General features: G+C 31.3%; 1 protein-coding gene across 1 annotated transcript; it reads left to right on the top strand.

Annotated features, from left to right (window-relative positions):
* Positions 1-2511: 2511 nt before the first annotated feature.
* On the top strand, positions 2512-11474 carry LOC101217851 (fe-S cluster assembly factor HCF101, chloroplastic). Its single transcript, XM_004148663.3, has 16 exons — positions 2512-2668; positions 2757-2882; positions 4187-4329; positions 4413-4463; positions 4765-4920; positions 5492-5635; positions 5710-5852; positions 6598-6667; positions 6928-7023; positions 7158-7247; positions 7326-7379; positions 7473-7596; positions 7728-7852; positions 10001-10123; positions 11018-11086; positions 11185-11474. The coding sequence occupies exons 1-16, from the start codon at positions 2602-2604 to the stop codon at positions 11191-11193; spliced, it is 1590 nt and encodes a 529-aa protein (XP_004148711.1). The 5' UTR covers positions 2512-2601; the 3' UTR covers positions 11194-11474.
* Positions 11475-19529: the final 8055 nt, after the last annotated feature.

Raw genomic sequence — 19529 nt, 5'->3', positions numbered from 1 at the left:
TTATGCATTTTAACATTTAAATTTTAAATTTTAGATATATTGAAAAGATGATTTTTCAAAAATATAACCAACCACTAAAATATTTATATCCCATAGGACAATTCTAAAAATAGAAAAAGCCCACAAGCCCACGGTGGGAAATAAAAAAAAAATGCTTCAGTTAAGATGCTATTAATCGGCCACACGCGAGTAATCTTTTTCTGAACGATCATGTACTACCGTCATGAAACACGATCTTGTAGTTCTTTTTAACAATTGGGAAAAAACTTCAAATTTAACGATCGTGTTGACAATGCTAAACGATTATGTTGATTATGACAAGCGATTGTTTAAATCATATCAACATGATCATGTAGTTCTTTGTTAAACGATAGGAGAAAAAACTTCAAATTTAAACAATCGTATTGACCATAGTAAGCTTAAGATTAAAATTAAGTTATATTAGATATCTATAAATTACGAAATAGTCAGTTCTATTAAAGTCAATGATGTTATAACCTAAAAGCGAGCATTTCATGGTTCCAGTCTTATGTAAACTCTTTACATAAGATGCCTCTACTTCCATGTCTCTACATGAACAATTCAGAATCACATCGTTTGTGCTAACTACAAAGTGGGCCACATCCATAGTGTCCTCAGAATAAGGTATCCAATTGTATTCATATACTATAGACTATTTAGGCTATATACTCGAACTTATGCATATTTGTGTCTCTACATAAATTTCAAGTTTATTCAATAATAGCATCGGGACCTTAGTTTATTAGCTTTAAGATTATGGTATAAATAACGACTTTATTGAATGAAATATGATTACAAACTACGAGTTTTAGGACATAAATTCCAACACAACATACCTTTTTCGGTTTGCATCATCTCCACCATACTGAGATTCCAAAATTCTCCAGATATCTTTGGAAAATTTTTTAACCATAAATAGGTCGAACATTAGATTCGGCTTGTGGTTCAATAGATGCCCTCAAATTGTTTTCTTGTCCTTTGCGTATTTCTCGAGATCAGTTGTGGATACTTGCTTCACTTGGTCGATGACAATGGCAGGAGGACTCGTGGATGATTCTAGATTAGAAGTAGGTGCTAGAATGGTTACTAGAGGATCAGACAGTGGATCGGTGGTAAGAACATAGTCGACTTTCAACTGCTCGAAGAAGATCAATACTTTTTTGGACCATTGGCAGTAATTTATTCCATCTTGTAGTTCGAGTTTAGATAGATCTGGTAGAACTTTGTTCGAGGTTTTGATCGACATTGTGACCAATTGCTCTCAGATTGTAAAATAAAATAATGATAATGTGGAACTCAAAATAAATTGTTGTGTTGTGACAAACTACTACCTTGAAAGCAATTACAACCGATCAAGGAGCTAATTGTGTTCCCAGTTGCTCCTCAAAGTTAACATAGTTACATGCACTCTTCGAAATAAGGAATAGAAACAAACAAAAATTTCTCAAAACAAATTTGAAGCTAGATAGAAAATGGAAGTGATGATTCGGAAGAGAAAGTTTTAATTTATTTTCTGTGTTGAAATTTTCGTGAAGGTTTGTATTTATAGTGATAGTCTCCCAAATGTTAAGCACAAAAGAAGGGAGCCCAACGACCCACATGCATGCCAAAATCAGATATTTGGTTAAGTTGAAGATCCAGTCGAAGTTGAGCTTTAAGAATGCCAAAGCTACCGATCAATTTGCTAACGAGAAGAGTGGACCAAAATTGACGCTAAATGGTTTTGACCCACAATCATTTCCTACATCATCACCATTTAAATAGAATCTAAGTTCTTAATCATTTCGTATCACATACGTATGTACAACCATGCATCCAAAATTGTATATAAAATTCTTAGGATGAACTCATGTTTATTTGGCTTAACAACCCATTGAGATTATACAACTCCAACAAGAAGTCTTGAAAGTGAATGTCACATCTCAAGTTCAAACCCCCTAGATCGCCACCTACATATTCTCGGTCAACCTCATTTCAAACACTACCATGGCAAACAAACATGAGACATTCTGCAAGTGATGATAAAACTTGTAAAAAAAAATCGCTTGAAAACTTCACTACCCAATAGGCCAATTTATTTTGGCACCCCTTACCGTCCTATTTTTTGTTAGGAAAATTTTTAAAAATAGTAGATTTTACAAAATATTTACAAGCTATAACAAATTATATCACTGAGAGTCAGTGATAGAAAAAGTATTACTAAAAGAATCTAAAATTTTGCAAATATTTTAATTTGTTTTGTTATATTTAAAAATTTCCCTTTTTTATAGCAGATAAGAAAATATTGCATTGATTGAAAAAAAAGGAAGAAGATTGCCATGGGTACACGTGGAACGACTGCAACCGGTAATCTTGAAAAGAGGGACTCAAGAACATGATCACAAATTCGCAAAGAATAAATTAAGAAAGAAAGTTAAAATTTGGAAAACTATGAAACGTCGTCGTTGCACGGAAATCGAATGGATTAGGAATAAGATTACATTGCAACCGCAAGAGCAGGAAGTTGAGATGCTAAAGTTCACTCAGTATCCTCTCTCTCACCCACACTGAAACGGCCTTCCGCTTTCATTCGCTCTAAAAATGCTTCTTCACACTCCATCATCGCCACGTCTCTCACTCAAGATTATCAAAGCTCAATCAAAACCAGGTATGTTTCAATCCCTTTATCTCCTTAACTTCAGTTCCTTATGCTGAATAATCTTCTTAGTTTCTCAATTTACTATTCTATTTCTCAGATAATGTTCTGCTTCTCTCGGCTTTTAAGTCTTTGGTTTACAACCAGAGATTTGATAGGTCCATTTCCTTATTACGTGGAAACACCATTTCCAGTTCATTCACTAGAAATGCTGCTTCTACTGAAGGTAATTTTTCAGTGCTTCTCTGTTTGTTAAATCCACTTCTAGAACTGCGAAACCTTCATTGATTAATGTAGAGAGGTTTGTTGAGCTTTGCTAATCTTTAGCCAGATCGTGAATGAATTTGGATTTGGAATTTTTATTTATTTTTTATATTGGAGTCTGGAGACAAGAAATTCGATAAGTTGTATTTTGTTTTGCGCGGTAGAATTGCATTGTAGGTAAGGAGCAGACTTTTATTAGAATAGTAATTTTGGTGTGGCACGTGCGAGTAGTATTAGAAAAAAGAGTTGACGTCCTTTGCTTATCTTTACGATTTCTTGTTTAATATATTTCAGTTGTTCATGATAACTTATTGTATTATGGATGGAATGTATACGGAAATCACTGAATGTTTGCTTCGTTGAATGCTGTTGTTTTAAGTTTTATAATATGGTCGTCATTGTTTATTCATATTCTTATGTATGTATACAAATATACAGTGATTTAAGAGTTTTAGAACCTTCTTAACTTTTAATGTACGAATGTACAAGTTGTGTCTCAAAGCTTCCAAGTAGATAATTTCTTTTTAAAACTTAATTCTTTCATTGCTTCGGAACCAGTGTCTAAATATGCCCACATTGAGTTAAGGGAAAACAAAGGTTTACATATTTTAAAAGGTAAAAGAATCATGGAAGACTTTTTTTAGTTGAGTTCAAACAAGGTGGGGAATTGAATCATTGAGATTTGTGATGATAATTGGCGCCTTACATATTGAGTTATGTTTGTACAGGCAAAATTATGCAAGTTTGGAGAGATAGATAATAAAAGAATGTATATAAAAGATAATATTGGTTCATTCATCCAGTTGTCAATCTTTAATGGCAAATTTAAGCTAAAATAAGGAAACCATCCCATCACTTTGCATTTTTAGACGACCAAAAATGTATCCCAAAAGATTCAAAGAAAGCCTATACTCTAAATTTGTTGAGGAACAAGTAAGATTCGCCAGCATACAATACATGTGACTATAGACTTAGCAAAAGAAATCTACCTTTCGTACTATATGAAGTCCAGCTTATCAGCTGTGTACCAACCAATATCCATGCTTATATCCCAAAAGATCTCATATTTGTATGTTATCTAAGCAAAAAATTTGTCACATCAGTCATCACACAATCAAGTTGGTACAGGTGTATGGCACCAGAGCATTGCTTTAAAACCAATTTGTTCTTGTTATCTTTATATCCAATATTAACCATGTCGTGAAATATTTGTTTCATCAATCATATTATAACCAAATTATATCTTCTGTTTTCTGTAAATTGTAGCTGGTGCTTCTGTAATGTCCACTGAGACGGCTGAGACTGATGTATTAAAAGCCTTGTCACAAATTATCGATCCAGATTTTGGAACAGATATTGTCTCATGTGGTTTCGTGAAAGATCTCCAAATTGATGAGGCTTTAGGAGAGGTTTATTGAGAGCGTAGAACTGACAGTTTTCTCTGTTATGTCTTATTATTGTTAATAAACTAGATGATTTTGTTGGATCACAGGTTTCTTTCCGGTTAGAGCTCACTACACCAGCATGTCCAGTCAAGGACATGGTAAATGATCCAATCATGTTGTTTGAACAAGAACTGACATATGTTTGGAAGGGTAGACTTTTTGTTTTTAACCACAAGTTTTTTAGAAATGGAACTGATTTTTGTCATCCAACATGGTTCTTTCCATGATTTTTCTCTGTAAATGTGCTACAGTAATTTCATTAGTTGGTATTTGTTTTTGTTAACTTCAGATAAGTTTCTTCCATAGTTCTTTTAACATACATTGTGTGACAGTTTGAACTGGGTATTTTTGTTTATTGCTCGAATTCCATAATTAAAGGTTGCGTACATTGCATGACAGTTTGAACAGAGGGCAAATGAGGAAGTAGCAGCACTTCCTTGGGTTAAAAATGTAAAAGTGACAATGTCAGCACAACCGGCAAAGCCTATTTATGCTGGCGAACTTCCACCTGGTTTGCAGAGAATCTCAAACATTGTGGCAGTTTCTAGTTGCAAGGTAGGCTACTCATTTTCATCCATTTTCAACTCAACTTGATATGAATGTCTATCCAATGTGTAGATCATTAACTTCCAAGATTGACTTCTTTGCTGGAAAAGAGTTTGTTGCATGATTTCTTTAAATTCTCTCATGTTATATTTGTGTAAATTGATAGGCTCTGCCCGACAAATTTATTTATAAACAAAATAACAAGGAAACAAGGGAAGATTTGTGAGCTTCCCACCTCTCCCAGTCTTCAAAAAGAATGTCCATACAAAACACAGCCAAAAAATGACACTCCCCCCTAACAGACAATCCGCAGGTATATACCCCCACCTCCGTGGCCCTCCTGTCCTAACTAACAAAATACTATGGTCAACCGAAGTCATGTTAACTCTTCTCTCATACGCCCTCACTCTTTCTGACGCATTTACATGGAAGCGCTTGTGTAATTTGGGGCCTATCATAAACGTTATGGAAATCTGCCTTAAAAAATTTGCTACTGACTTGGTGTTCTTTTTTGCATCAGAAAATTCTGTGTGTTCTCTTCTTCTTTCTTGTTAAAGTAGACGGCTAATGTTTAATGCAGGGTGGTGTAGGGAAATCAACTGTAGCTGTAAATCTAGCGTATACTTTGGCTGATATGGGTGCTAGAGTTGGTATTTTTGATGCTGATGTTTATGGACCAAGTTTGCCCACTATGGTTTCTCCTGAAAACAGACTGCTAGAAATGGTAACTTTTCAACATTTCAATCAAAATTTTCTGAGAAAGTGATGATAGATTACGGATGTATAAAATTTCTACAGAATCCAGAGACGAGAAGCATTCTTCCAACTGAATACTTGGGAGTCAAGTTGGTATCTTTTGGATTTGCAGGACAGGGTCGTGCCATAATGCGAGGTCCAATGGTTTCTGGTGTCATTAGTCAGCTACTGACTACTGCTGAATGGTTTGTGCCCTTGGTAAACAAATTAGAAATCAGGAATACATTAGTAATGAAATCATATTTATTATGCATGTAACAAACCTAAACAAATGGTTCCAAAACTAATGAAGAAAGAAACAATTCAAGAGTAGTTTCAAGGTAAAAAATAAACGAAATGTTCTGCATATTTTCTCTCATGCCTGGACAAGTATATGTTTGAAAGTTCTAATTAAAGATACCATTTTCAAATGTACAAACTTATGAAGTGTTAAAGTCTGAACTTCTTTTGGTTTAGTTTTAATTTAATTGCTAAATGGTTCCACAACAACGTGTTATATTTTAAACTAAGCCAGTTGTTACATTTCATATACCAGTTTACTGTATTGAAGCCAAAGGTTTTAATTAGTTTCTTCGTCCTTGCATCATCAGAAAAAGAGGATGATCTGATTCGACCTTAAATATCAAACTTTGTAAACTGATCTAGTAGGCACATTTAAAATACAGCCTACCTATTTAGAATGTAATTATCGATGTGTTCCATTGTTCCATAACTAGAAAGGAAGAATGGTGTAGCTACCAAATTTCTCTTTGCTTATGAGGCCTTAGGAGCTTACGTTTTTTGTATCCTGCTGGTATTTTCCATAATTATGATATGAATACAAGAATTTGATTTTTTACCTTGTCGTCCTAAATAGCAATAGTGGTTGCCTATTATTAGTGTAAGGATAGTCAACCATTTTCTAATCCTAATCAGCTGTAAATAATGTAGGGGTGAGTTGGATTACCTAGTTATTGACATGCCCCCTGGAACCGGTGACATTCAACTCACTCTTTGTCAGGTTTCTTTCTAATTTTACGTTAAATTTCCTTTAACTGAATATAAGAGCTCATTGATATTGTGGTTTCCCTTTCTTTGATGTATTAGGTTTCTTACTCTTCTTCTTTAGAATGTAATTTCTTCCTTGGGTATTTTTGTTGCTTTATTTTGCATTGTTATTTTTTGGTGTATATTTAAATTATTGTAGATAGCCTTTCTACATCTGAAGCCTAGTTGACTCCATTGTTTGCTCTTGGTGATCTGATAGAGAAACATTTTCAGGTGGTCCCATTAACTGCTGCTGTTATTGTAACCACACCTCAAAAATTAGCTTTCATTGATGTTGCTAAAGGAGTTCGTATGTTTTCAAAACTTAAGGTTTGAGACTTCTAATGAAAATTTAATTGATTGTCGTTGTGTAAATTTTTCTTATTGGGGAATCCATGAACTAACTGATAGAAAGTTCTTATGATCAGAAATACTCTAACTCCAAGATACTGCTCTTACTCTAGGTGCCCTGTGTTGCCGTGGTTGAGAACATGTGCCACTTTGATGCTGATGGAAAACGTTATTATCCATTTGGCAGAGGTTCAGGTTCTCAGGCACGTAGCATCCTTGAGAACTGTGTTGAAGATAGAAAAACTTTATTCAACTTTAGCTAAGTAGTGTATCAATTGCAGGTTGTCCAGCAGTTTGGAATTCCTCACTTGTTTGATCTTCCCATTAGACCAACAGTAAGTCTGATGAAGTTCCCTTGACGACATTTATGAGTGTATTCTGGCCGAATTTATTTTATCGTTTCAAAGTTTGTTCTTTAATATGGACAGCTATCAGCTTCAGGAGATAGTGGGATACCTGAAGCGGTGGCTGATCCTCAAGGTGAAGTCGCAAAGACATTTCAGGATCTTGGGGTCTGCGTGGTGCAACAGTGTGCCAAGATCCGGCAACAAGGTATTCTGTTTTCACCTTCTAACAGTTGTGCTGGTATTACCCTAAAGCTTGCCTAAATTTTCCTAAGAACGATTTTAATAGTTCATGGTTCAAAATGGATGCTGATTTTATTATAATTCTCTAAATGCCAGTATCAACAGCTGTTACTTATGATAGAACGATCCGAGCAATCAGGGTGAAGGTACCTGATTCTGATGAAGAGTTCCTTTTGCATCCTGCAACCGTGAGGCGAAATGACCGCTCTGCCCAGAGTGTGGTATGTTCACTGATCTAATTGATTGTAGTTTATTCCTTCGAATTATAATTTATTACCTAATTGCAGCCTTTTGCATTCCTACATTATCCAATCGTAAGGTAACTCAAAGGACAGTAAGATGCTTTAGTAATGTTGTGCTAACTGCCAGTCGAAACCTCTTAGTAAAATCTTTTGGTGGAATGGCATGCGTGTAGTGACAAGCTGCTCTTATTAGTGAGCACTAGTTAGTGTCAGTGAAGCTAGATACTTGTATATGGCTGGATAGCTTTTTTCAGCGCATGAACAGGTTTTTTCTTCATACATATTTATTATTTGATTAGATATTAAAATTTAATAGCTCAAGCTAAATTATCATGGGTTATCTTACGGTAAAAGAGTCATGGATTTAATGAACGGCTTAAAGGAAATGAGTTCAATCTATAATAACCATCTACCTAGTATTTAATATCCTACGAATTATGAGTTTTCTTAGCATCTAAATGTCATAGATAAGTGGTCTCTTCAATGAGATAATCTAGGTGGGTATGAGCTAGCTAGACTTTAGCAAATTAAAAAAAAAATTACACAAGTTGAATAATGATGTCATTGAAAAAATAATTAAAAATTCATTTCATTTTACGAATATGAGAACTGTTGAAGTATATTTTCTTCATCCTCAAATTTCCTTCAAAAGTTGTGTATTATTATGATATGCCTCACATCACACACACGTACATGAGGAACAAGGGAAAATTAGAGGGTAATGAGTATGTGCTTTAGAAAATGTATGCTTGTATTTTGAGCCTTAAACTCTTTTTATTATATCAATGAAAAGTTGTATTTAAAGCCCAAAATAATAATAAAGAAAATGTCATTTATGTTGAGAAGTGCAACAAGAGTCTCAAATTTGTTAGACAACGGAAAAATCATATATATCGAAGTGGGAGACAACATCATTATTGGTACGAGGTTTTTTAGGTGAAACTAAAAACAAAGCTATGTCAACCTATGCCAAAAGTGGAAAATGTCATACCATTGTGTAAATATGTAGAGGGTTGTTATAGTCCTTATCAAGTGGTATTACAATCATGTTGGTAGAATCCTTGGTGCCAAACAACGATGTGATAAGCCTAGGAAGATGTAGTCACAGTGAAGATTCGCGATTGAGCTCTATCAGACTGGTGGCTTGTCATTGAGGAGAGGCTCGATCGAACTTTATTCGAGAAAAGATTATTGTGTATGCTACTAGGGTCTCATGTTGACTAAAAATGAGAAAGATCAGAAGTATACAAGTGAGAGACTTTACTCCACTTGTATGGGACAATTTAGGTGAAACTTGATCAAAGTGGACAATATCACACCGTTATAGTACAGAAAATGGAAGGTTTCTGTTGTCGGTAACAATGTTATCAGATAAGATTTGTTATAAGAGGAAAAGGGAGTAACGAGTGAGTTGTTGGGATCATGGTCAATGCACACTAGTTTTTCTGTATTGATGCCTATTATACTATTTGTGTATCTCATCTTCTTTCATTGATAGAGTACACTTTTTTTCAATGCATTGTAAAATTATTTTTTATTATTATTATGATTAGTTTCTCTCTAGTCACCCAACATTTTACTAAAAGTTTATCATCAATTTTTATTAAAGATAAGTTTTTTTTTTTCTTTTTTTTTTTTTTGGCTTTTTTGTCGATATTTAAAAGAAACGATTGTTATAAGAAGGATAGAATAGAATGGCATGGTGAAAAGGAAAAAAGAAAGAGATGAGGCTAGCGAGTCAGTTTCATGCTTGTCACTGTATATCAGCTGACTGGAAAACATATTTAGGGGTAGAAAAATTGAATTGCAATAAAGCTATTAAACCCAGCTCCTCCATAGCGATGATTGTTATGAGTCGTCATATCTAGGTGAGAAGAGGATTCTAGTGATTGAGACTTTGGTTGAAATAGCAATAAATAAATCACATCCTAAACTTTCAAGTTTCTACTAGATTATTTAACTTATTTTTTCTTTGGCATTACTTGATCATTTAATTCAATCTATCACAGAAAACGATATGTTCCTTGTGGGAAGAGAACATTAATCAGTCTTTCTTTATGGTTGAGTAATGTCATGATTAAGATTTTAACCCCTAACACTTGGAGTTTTATTTTTCCCCCAAAACAGGATGAATGGACAGGTGAGCAAAAACTGCAATACGCTGATATTCCGGAAGATATACAACCCGAGGAAATCAAGCCCATGGGAAACTATGCTGTGACAATCACCTGGCCCGACGGATTTAACCAGGTTAGCAAAGATTGGATTTGGAAATTGTTATTTGAGGAGGGGATCGTTTTTTTTTTCCTTGGGTAAAATATGGATTCACTGAAAAGAAAGAAATACCGGAGGGTAGGATGAGCAAACAAAATTGGGCTTTTCTATATTGGAAATTTGACAATTTAATATCCAAATATCAAAGAGAGAAGTCAGCGCAATAACTAACCTTATCTCTATCTTCAAGTGGGAAAAACACAAAGAAAAGGATCTCTACCATTATAACATATACCTAACACTGATGTCACGAATAAATGCGAAGGATATTGACTCGCTTCCAAACCAACCATTTTAAAATCTGGGGCCAGGTAGCTAGAGTAATTACTGTCTAGTTATGATTTGTGCTTTAGGAAAATTCTACGTTTTCTTTTTCCTTCCTCTGACACCTTCTGACTCCACGCCCCGCCCCTCATACTAGCCGGTGAGGATCATGCAATAACAAAAACGTTAACAAAGAAAGAACAACTAAAAAAACAGGACAAAGACGCATTAAGTAGAGAATGATTTTGAAATTAGTAAAATCATTTTTTAATATTTGAAATCACTCCAAAACCACTCAAAATGAATTCATTGTTTAATTTTACTCTTTTAAACACAATTTTTATACCTATTAAAATTGATTTTAAATGATTAAAAGGAAGTGATTTTACAGTTTATCAGGGTCATAAAACTCATATTGTTTTTGTATTTTACTATTCTTGCGTCTATCTAGAAGAAATTGGTTTTGGTTTAAATTAAGAACAAATCAAATTATTTCAAATATGTAGCCTGCTAAAAGTTAGCACCCGTTTGAGGATTAGGAAGGAAAGAAAAAAATCAACTATGTTTTATAGACAAGTTCTGATATAAACCTCACTTAATTTGTAGATTGCTCCTTATGATCAACTGCAAATGTTGGAAAGGTTAGTTGATGTTCCTGAGCTAACTCCTGCACAGGTAAATTATAGAATTCCTAAATTTTGTGTTTATGCAAGTTTAAGACTTCTCTAATAATTCTCCCAATATTGTAATTTGATGGTGTACTTTTCTTGTAGGCAGTGTAGAGTTCAAGCAAATTTGAAGATTAGGCTATGAGAAATCAAGATTGTTAAATTAAAAGCATACCACTTTGGATGAAGTTAGTGATAGAAATCCCCTTTTTTTCCGGTTATTCTGTATGTAATATTGTGAGCTTGTAATGTAATTGATGCTTAAAAGCAGTTGAAATAGTGAAATATTGTATCAATTATCATGCATGTAAAATTAGAGAAAGTATTTTGTTCTATGATCATAGCATGTGGTGGAGAAAATCAATATCCACCGATTTCTTCGCCAATCTTGGTAAGATTTCTTGCAGTTCAGACTGGATGAATTAAATATAATAACTAATCTTTCATTTACATGAACAGAAAAGTCATCAACGTCTCTATCCCTTCAAAAACGCTGGAGGAGAAGGGAGCTTGGATGAAGACAATAATATCTTATGGGGAATTTTCGAGGAGTTGATTCTTCTCCATCAGTTATTTTTGGTATTATCTATAGATGATTAATTAAACACCAGATATTTTGAAATATATAGCAAAACTTTATATATAGTTCATTAGCTTTATATGTTTTAGTTTAAACTTTTTTTTATATTTTTAAAATATTTTAAACAGTGTTGTCATTACTTTAATTTTTCTTTAAAATACAAATAAAATTAAATAGATTCATAGGCTTATTTTTTAAAAAACAAGTTTGAGATAAATAGTAAAGATTAAAATATTGAAATGTATTGAATTTGTTATTTAACATTTTGAAACCTTCCGTCTTTATTGTGTCCTCAAACCCTAAGTTATGGAGTTTATTATTTAGAGATAATGATAAATAGAGCATCGGGTCTCAAATATTAGCGTAATGCAAGATAGTTTGCACATATACTACAATTTAAATCTAAGAATTAAAGTTTATCAATGATAGATTATATTAGTTATATGAGTCGTCAGCAATATTCTATCATCGATAAATTTTGTTACATTTGCCATTCTTTAAAAATGTTAAAATACACTTAATTATTAGTTCGTTATTAAGTTTTCCTTTTCGATTTTATTTGGAAAAGTGCAGTGCCTAGCTTTTTTAGAATAGTATATAGCAAAAATGACACATGGTTTTAGAATTTTGCAAATATGATAAAATTCATCCATTCTAAAATATTTTCCATCTTAAATTTATTATATTTTTCAAACTGCCAATGGTGTATTTCTTCTCCCACCTTTTTGAAAGAAAAATTGTATTGGGTAGTTTTTTTAAAATATTATACAGTAAATATTATAAACAATTTTAGAATTTTGCAAAATTCTCATTCTTCAAAATATTTTTTATCTTAAATCTGTTGTTATTTTTCTAACCTACCCTTTGACATATTTCTTCTCCCACTTTTTAAAGCCATAGTCATTGTTTCTTTTGCAATTCGTTCTTTTTCATCGATAGATTTCGATTGGTTTCTGAAATTGATAAGGGTGTCTTCATTTGTGAATCATTTTTCTCATTCGAAACTCATATGAAGATGAATTTCTGATTTTGATTTGGTCCTTTATTATTATTGATTTTGATTTTCTCCTTGAGATTTTAGAAGTTCAATTTTTTGTACTTTTCAACGATTTGAACTATTTTTTAAGTTTTATTTTTGGTTTTGCTTTCTTTTTTTCTGGTTTTGAGGTGGATTTATTGCTATTATGCATCCACGAATTCTCTTCTTTTCTATTATATTAAATTTTGACTTTAAGATATCAATGGTACATTAAATGCAATTTGATATATAATGGTTGTTGATATGAAGAATTTAACTTCATCTTTGTTTGTTCTCTCTTTCTTCGATGCGATTTTTGAAGTTGAATTTGATTTCAAATAATTTTGTTTTAGTTTCATTTTCTTTTAGTTTTACTTTGTAGGTCAATTTTGTATATCAATGTTATATACTTATATTATATGTATTATTGGATTCATATAGTTACTATGTGATTATGACTTCACTTTTTAAAAAATTTTGCAGTTTTTGTGGTTATGGTCAAGTATACAATAAATTTGGTATCAATTGTATAAACCAGTGTATTATTAAGCATATGAACGATATAACTCAATGTATCATTATCAAGTATATCAACAATAACATATTAGTAAAGTATATCAGCATATCTGCATATGAGTAAAGTGAATCATATTATTAAGTTATCAATCAAGTTTACAAGTGTATATCGATAATGTATTAACAGGACTTCGAGTATATCAAGTGTATTTAAATCAATCAAATTTATTGATTAGTGAAGAATACTAAACGTATCTGCAATACATCAGGTGTATCAAATTATCAATCATATCACGTATATGAAGCGTTTCAAATTGGTGAAATGTACCAATGAAGCATAAGAAGTTTATTGATGCATCAAGTGTATCAAACTTATCAGCGAATCATTTAATTAAGTTTATCAAACTAATCAAGATCAAGGCTCAACGGAGTATAAGAAGAATTAAGTGTAATAAGAAGTATTAGATATATCAAGATGTTTCATGTGTATCAAAATGTATTATGTGTATCAAAAAGTATCAAGTGCATCAAGGTTCAACATGTATCAAAAAGTATCAAATATATCAAGTGTATCGAGTGGTATATTAGATGTATTAAATGTACATAAGTAACGATGACATTTATGAAATTTTACATCGATTGAACTTTGTTTTTGTCATTTTACAAACCATAAGTATGTGTGCTGTAAACTTAATTATTATAATTGTTTTGTGTTTTTGCTTCTTTTTGTTTGTGCCTAACATGTTTAGTACCTAGAGATAGGTGTCATATATAAACAACTTTTATCTTTACCCATTTTTGTATTTTATAAGTCTATTGCTTCTTAAAATAATAAAATTATTTCTCTGTACTACCTATAGATACAACAAACTAGCTCTTTGGTGAACCACATAGATGTGTGTGCCAATTTTTTTCCTTTTTGATTCTAGTCCATCCATTGCTTTTACAATAAAGGTGATTATGAGTTGTAGGTTATGGAATCTACAACAATCCAAATGAATAGGAAATAATGTGAAAGACATATAGTGACGCTCCAATTTTGTGGTGGAAGAGAAATGGTTATCTAAAAATACAATGAATTAGAAACCGTCCTATTAAATGAGGGGTAATGGCTGCTTGCAGAGATATTTGAAAAGAAAAGAAAAGAGAGAAGGCAGTGTTTCTTTTTTTCTTTGAAGTTTTAATAACAGAACCCACAAACGAAAGGGAAAGGGAAAGGGAAAGGGAAAAGGCAATGTGTGTTAATGAAATGCTTACTTTCGTCAACCATTTTAATTATTTATTTATTTGTTTATTTTGTTGAGCGAATAATGGGACCCATCCTCCCCTCTGTCCATCTCCGCCATTAAAGGCGATGCTTAGAAGAAGAAGAAGAAGAAGAGGAGGAGGAGGAGGAGGAAGAAGAAAATCAAATCTTTTAAAATGAATATATAATGTTCAAACAAATGGAGTGTCCAAACCAAGAAATAAATATTGATGGACATAAAACAATACTCTCTCTCTCTCTCTCTCTTCTTTTATCTCTTTCGGCTGATCCAACGCCCCCACCTTAACGTTTCTCTTAAATTTCACCTTTTGGCTTTAATTGTCACTTCTAACCCTAAACCCCACAACTCACATTTACACTCTCTATTTCACGTCCTCCCCCCACCTTTTTCTTTTTAATATCTTTTGTCTCTTTGTTTTGGATTTTTTCTTCGACTACAAAGATGGGAGCTACCCACACAACTTTCATTTTTAGGAAATAACGTTGTATAAACTATACTTATTTTCATTTAATTAATGTAATTAGATATGTTAATTTACTTTACTATTTCTACTTTAAATATACTTCATTATACATCATTAGAAGTTAAATTTTGTGTTTAAACAATAATATTTATTTATCATTATCATGATGTGAGCATCCTATATCAAAATATAGAACATAAACATTATAATTAAAAATTCAAACGTATTTAAACCGAAAATTTAATAAATTTGCAAGGATTCTTAAAAGTACATGGCAAAATTCATGACTAGACATGAAAAGTGTTGAGATAAAAAAAAAACTCATGCTCTTATTACTATTTTAACAAAATGAAATTGAGATCCAATCATCTTAAAAATGTAAAATCATAGCTAGACATGAAAGGTGTTGAGAAGGCATGTTAAGATGTTGAGAAATAGCACATTAATAAAAACATGGGCTACTCCTTTAAGCTATTCTTTTTGTTTTCAATCGATTTTGATATGAAATCTTATACTATTAAATATATATAAAAAGAAAAGAAAATTCAACTTCCAATGTAGGTTAGAGATAAATTGAATAAGAGAACAAGTTTTATATTAAAATTGATAATAATAACAATAATAATTTTTAAGAAAACTTTTGCTATCATAATCTCCAAGTGACTATTTATGGATTAAAGAAAACAAGAAAATTAGTTAAGATTTTAAAATGCTAGTACAAATTAATCTAAATTAATAGTTATTCTCCTCCTCCCTCGTTTGTTTTGGAACGTGAAGATCCTTGAACATCTCTCTTTTGGTTCATCAATTTTTTAGTCAAATGTCATTTTTTTTTTTTTTTTTTTGTATTGGTTTCTTGGGTTTCTAGTTTGTTCTACAACTGTGGAGATGAGGACAATTAATATGACAAGCCATCGTCTACCTAATATAACAATTAAGGTTAGAGAAAAGGGTATAATCAAAAGTTTTTTTGTTGAAGTGTAGGATTAGGTAATGCATATGATTTATACACTTTCCCTGATGGAGTTGGTAATTTGTTTGTGTGTATTTATCACATTAATCCATTTATTTGCTTTTACCAGAAAATCTCGAAAAGGTAAGAAATATATGTTTCTTTTTTTCCAAGTGGGGCTGATTTCACCATCCACCTTACCTTTTTCTTTCCTTTTCACTTTTGCCATTATCCTTTCGCAGAAAACAAAAACGGTTTTCTTCTCATTTATTTATTTGTTTTTGAGTAAAGATAGATCAACAACTCCACCACCTAAAAAACTGAAAACTTGTTTATCCAAATCAAACAATTATAAGTTCATGATACTGCCAGAGTAGAAATGGAGCAAAAATAAACTTTAACGTCTTTCATAGACAGCTATAGCAAAAAATTCACCCACAAGTCAGGTAAGTTAAGTCATATAATAATCTCACACTACCTTCAACAAGTTATATAGGAAAAAAAAAAAACTGAAATTGATTGATTTTATGATATATTGCAAATACTTTTCATACGACCCTATGAACAGTGCACAATTCCAAAACCATCAAAGTTGACTTATCATATCCAATTATCGTCCTTGCTGATGTAACACTAAATTCTTTTCATTGTAATAATTTACTTTATGAATTAAACATTTTCCTACTTAAGAAAGACAATATCAGAAAAAGTAATATGAAAATATTCTTAAATTTATAATATATATTAAAATAAATCTCCATAAGGATCGTTTTTTGAACTAATTCTAAAATATTCCCATTCTAAAGTTATAATTCATAGAGTCAGAGAGAAACAAAAATCTAAAGAAAATTGTTTATTGAAGGATGTAATTACCTTTTACACAGTGTTCTACACAAAATTAAAATATATCTCCCCTTAGTTGAATAAGGAATAGGAGACTGGGTTCTTTTTAAACTGTGTATTAGAAATCTTTTATAAATTCTTTGTTTGCAAAAATTAATAGAATATATATTTGAGCCTAAACAAAAACGGTTAGAAATGACTAAACTATTAAAAATATTACAAATATCACAAATCTATACGTGTTTGACCAGAATAGACAATTATGTGTGTTTATTGTTGTAATACAGACTGATTGTGATATTTTGTTATATTTATAAATATTTTGATTTATTTTAGTATACTTATAAACAACTTTGTTTAAGATGATCTTATTCATGCTTTTGAAAATTTTTTACTAAAAGAATATTTTCACACACATTGTTAACCTAACATCTAACAAATACATATATTAAGATTAATAGAGAATATGTATATATTAAAAATAAAAACTTTGACAAAGTCATAAAGTTTGAACTTAAGGTCCCTCACCCAACGTGAGGATTGAAGAGCTTTGTCGGATTATATATGTACATACATATATATATAACATTGATATGTATGAGAATAGTGGCAAAATAGTGGAAATTAAAAGAGAAATCGGCCTAATTAAATATTTTGAAGTTAGGTATCATTTCTCTCATGAGTAGATTTATAATAAAATTATACACACACATATATATACTTTTTGACAACTAATGAGATCTAAAATAGATATTGACAACCAATTTTGAAAAAACTCAATATCAATTGAAATGAAAATTTCAATATGATAGTATTCAATGGATCAAGAGTGAGAAGGACAAAAAGGTTGTGGGAGAAATATTAGTTTAAAGTTATGAACTACATCCCTATACTATATATTAAATTGTAGGATTAAGTGTTATGTTAGGAAAATTAAAAAAAAAAAAGAAGAAAAAGTATGTTAATTATAGTCTCCTACATTTAATTTTAATAAATAAAAAAAATGTAGGCAATGAAAAGAAGTGGATTAGAATAATGAAATGGAGGGGAGAAAAGGTGGATATGAATAATTGATGATTAGAAAATGGGGGAAGCAAACAAAAGTGCACTTTTGGTTGCATCTTGCGGGTTTAGTGGAAATAATTGGTAGTGATGAGGGAAGATGAGTGAGGGGAGAGTTTTCGTGTGAGAAAGGGAAGATAACGTGGTGGGGACAGAAAGGGCATAAATGAGAAAAGTTGGGTATTGGACTTATCTTCCTTTTCAATCCTCACTTTCTCTCATTTATTTTAAAAAGCATATAAAAGACAACATCCTACTTTTTCATCCTCTCTTTTTCTCCATTAATGTTTTCTCTCAATATTCCTTTTTAAATAACTCCCAAATTATCAAATTATTACTCAAATCTCTACATTTAAACCTATGGGTTTACATTATACAGTATCAATTATTCACTACCTTCTTTTTATTTCAAACTCTATCTATTCAAAACTCACCAAAACTACCATACTTTTTGTTTTCCTTCCTAACAGTCACAATTTCTCAAATTTTTTATTCTAATTTATGTGTTTCATACTTATAGAAATCTTCTTTACAGCGACAATTTTATATAAAATTTAGTAAGATTATAACGAAATTTTTTAAACTTTTTCGCCAAATTTTGCTCTAGATGAAATGAGATTATCAAATTTTTAAGCTTTTTTTTGGTGCAATTTTGTCCGGATAAATTCAAATCCATAATTTTTTTAAAAAAGATTAAAAAAAATTTAGTTAAGGTTTGGCGTAAGATTTGGAAAGATTTGAATAATTTTTTTTGAAAAGAAAAAGTTGAAAAAAGATTTAGAAAGATTTGAAAAATGGTACAATGTAGTCTAATTTCTACCAACCAAAAACCAAAACAATTGGGCTCCATATTTGACTATGATTACGTAACAAATGTAATACAACAATAAATGTAATCAAATTATTACCATGGATAGATTATACTTTCCCGTAAAGCAAATATCACCCAAATTATTAGGTATGTACTTGACCTTTTCTAGTTGTTGATTACTTTGATATTTGAACTTTATTAAAATCACTATTGAAATATTTTCAAAGTTGAAAATTTAGAAAGCAGTTATTTCATATAGACACGTCCTAACCAGTAGAAAGACAATAATATATAAAATAATAGAGAGAATTAAAATGACTCTGCTTTAATACTTTCAAAACTTGAAATTTTGAAAAGTGATTATTTGATACAGAGATAGTTGTTACACAAAATGCTCTAACAAGTAGAAAGATAATAGTAAAATAATAGAGAGAGATCTCGAGGGTAGTGCGTCCAAGAAAGATAATCTCTAATAATATGGATAGAGTAAAACAATTACAATGTTGTACTTATATGTATCTCTAATAATTTGAAATTTAGGCTTCCTCTAAGTATATATGTTGTCTTAAACTTATATAATTTCCTCTTCACTTGGGTTCCTTTTAAGTTAATGAGAACTTTAAACTCGTTCTGAAGTAGATCAGATTCAATATAGTCTTCCATTAAACCACTCAGAAGTACAATAATCACATACATAAATGGATATGAATGCTTTGAACTCAATCAAACTTCTCTCAAAATAACAACGAAGTACAATTCAAAACATATATGGCAACACTGATAATGAATTGAACAACTTTTGAGACAATAATATTTTGAGACGTATGTTAGAATAACCACGTAAATATAGCTCAAGAGCATGCTTGAACAATATTATTTTGTGGAAACAAACCATTGGTTTTTAGTTACCTAACCAAAATAAAGACTTGAACAAACT

The sequence above is a fragment of the Cucumis sativus genome, chromosome 1 (genome assembly GCF_000004075.3).
Source record: "Cucumis sativus cultivar 9930 chromosome 1, Cucumber_9930_V3, whole genome shotgun sequence".
Taxonomy (NCBI): Eukaryota; Viridiplantae; Streptophyta; class Magnoliopsida; order Cucurbitales; family Cucurbitaceae; genus Cucumis; species Cucumis sativus.
Note: the sequence above shows the minus strand (reverse complement) of the source record. Positions and strands in the feature narration are given on the sequence as shown.

Bases quoted from the DNA above. Each gene is read 5' to 3' on its own strand.
- LOC101217851 (XM_004148663.3), top strand. From the start codon at position 2,602: ATGCTTCTTCACACTCCATCATCGCCACGTCTCTCACTCAAGATTATC. The intron at 4,330-4,412 runs GTTTATTGAGAG...GTTGGATCACAG, and splicing joins TTGATGAGGCTTTAGGAGAG to GTTTCTTTCCGGTTAGAGCT. The intron at 4,464-4,764 runs GTAAATGATCCA...ATTGCATGACAG, and splicing joins CATGTCCAGTCAAGGACATG to TTTGAACAGAGGGCAAATGA.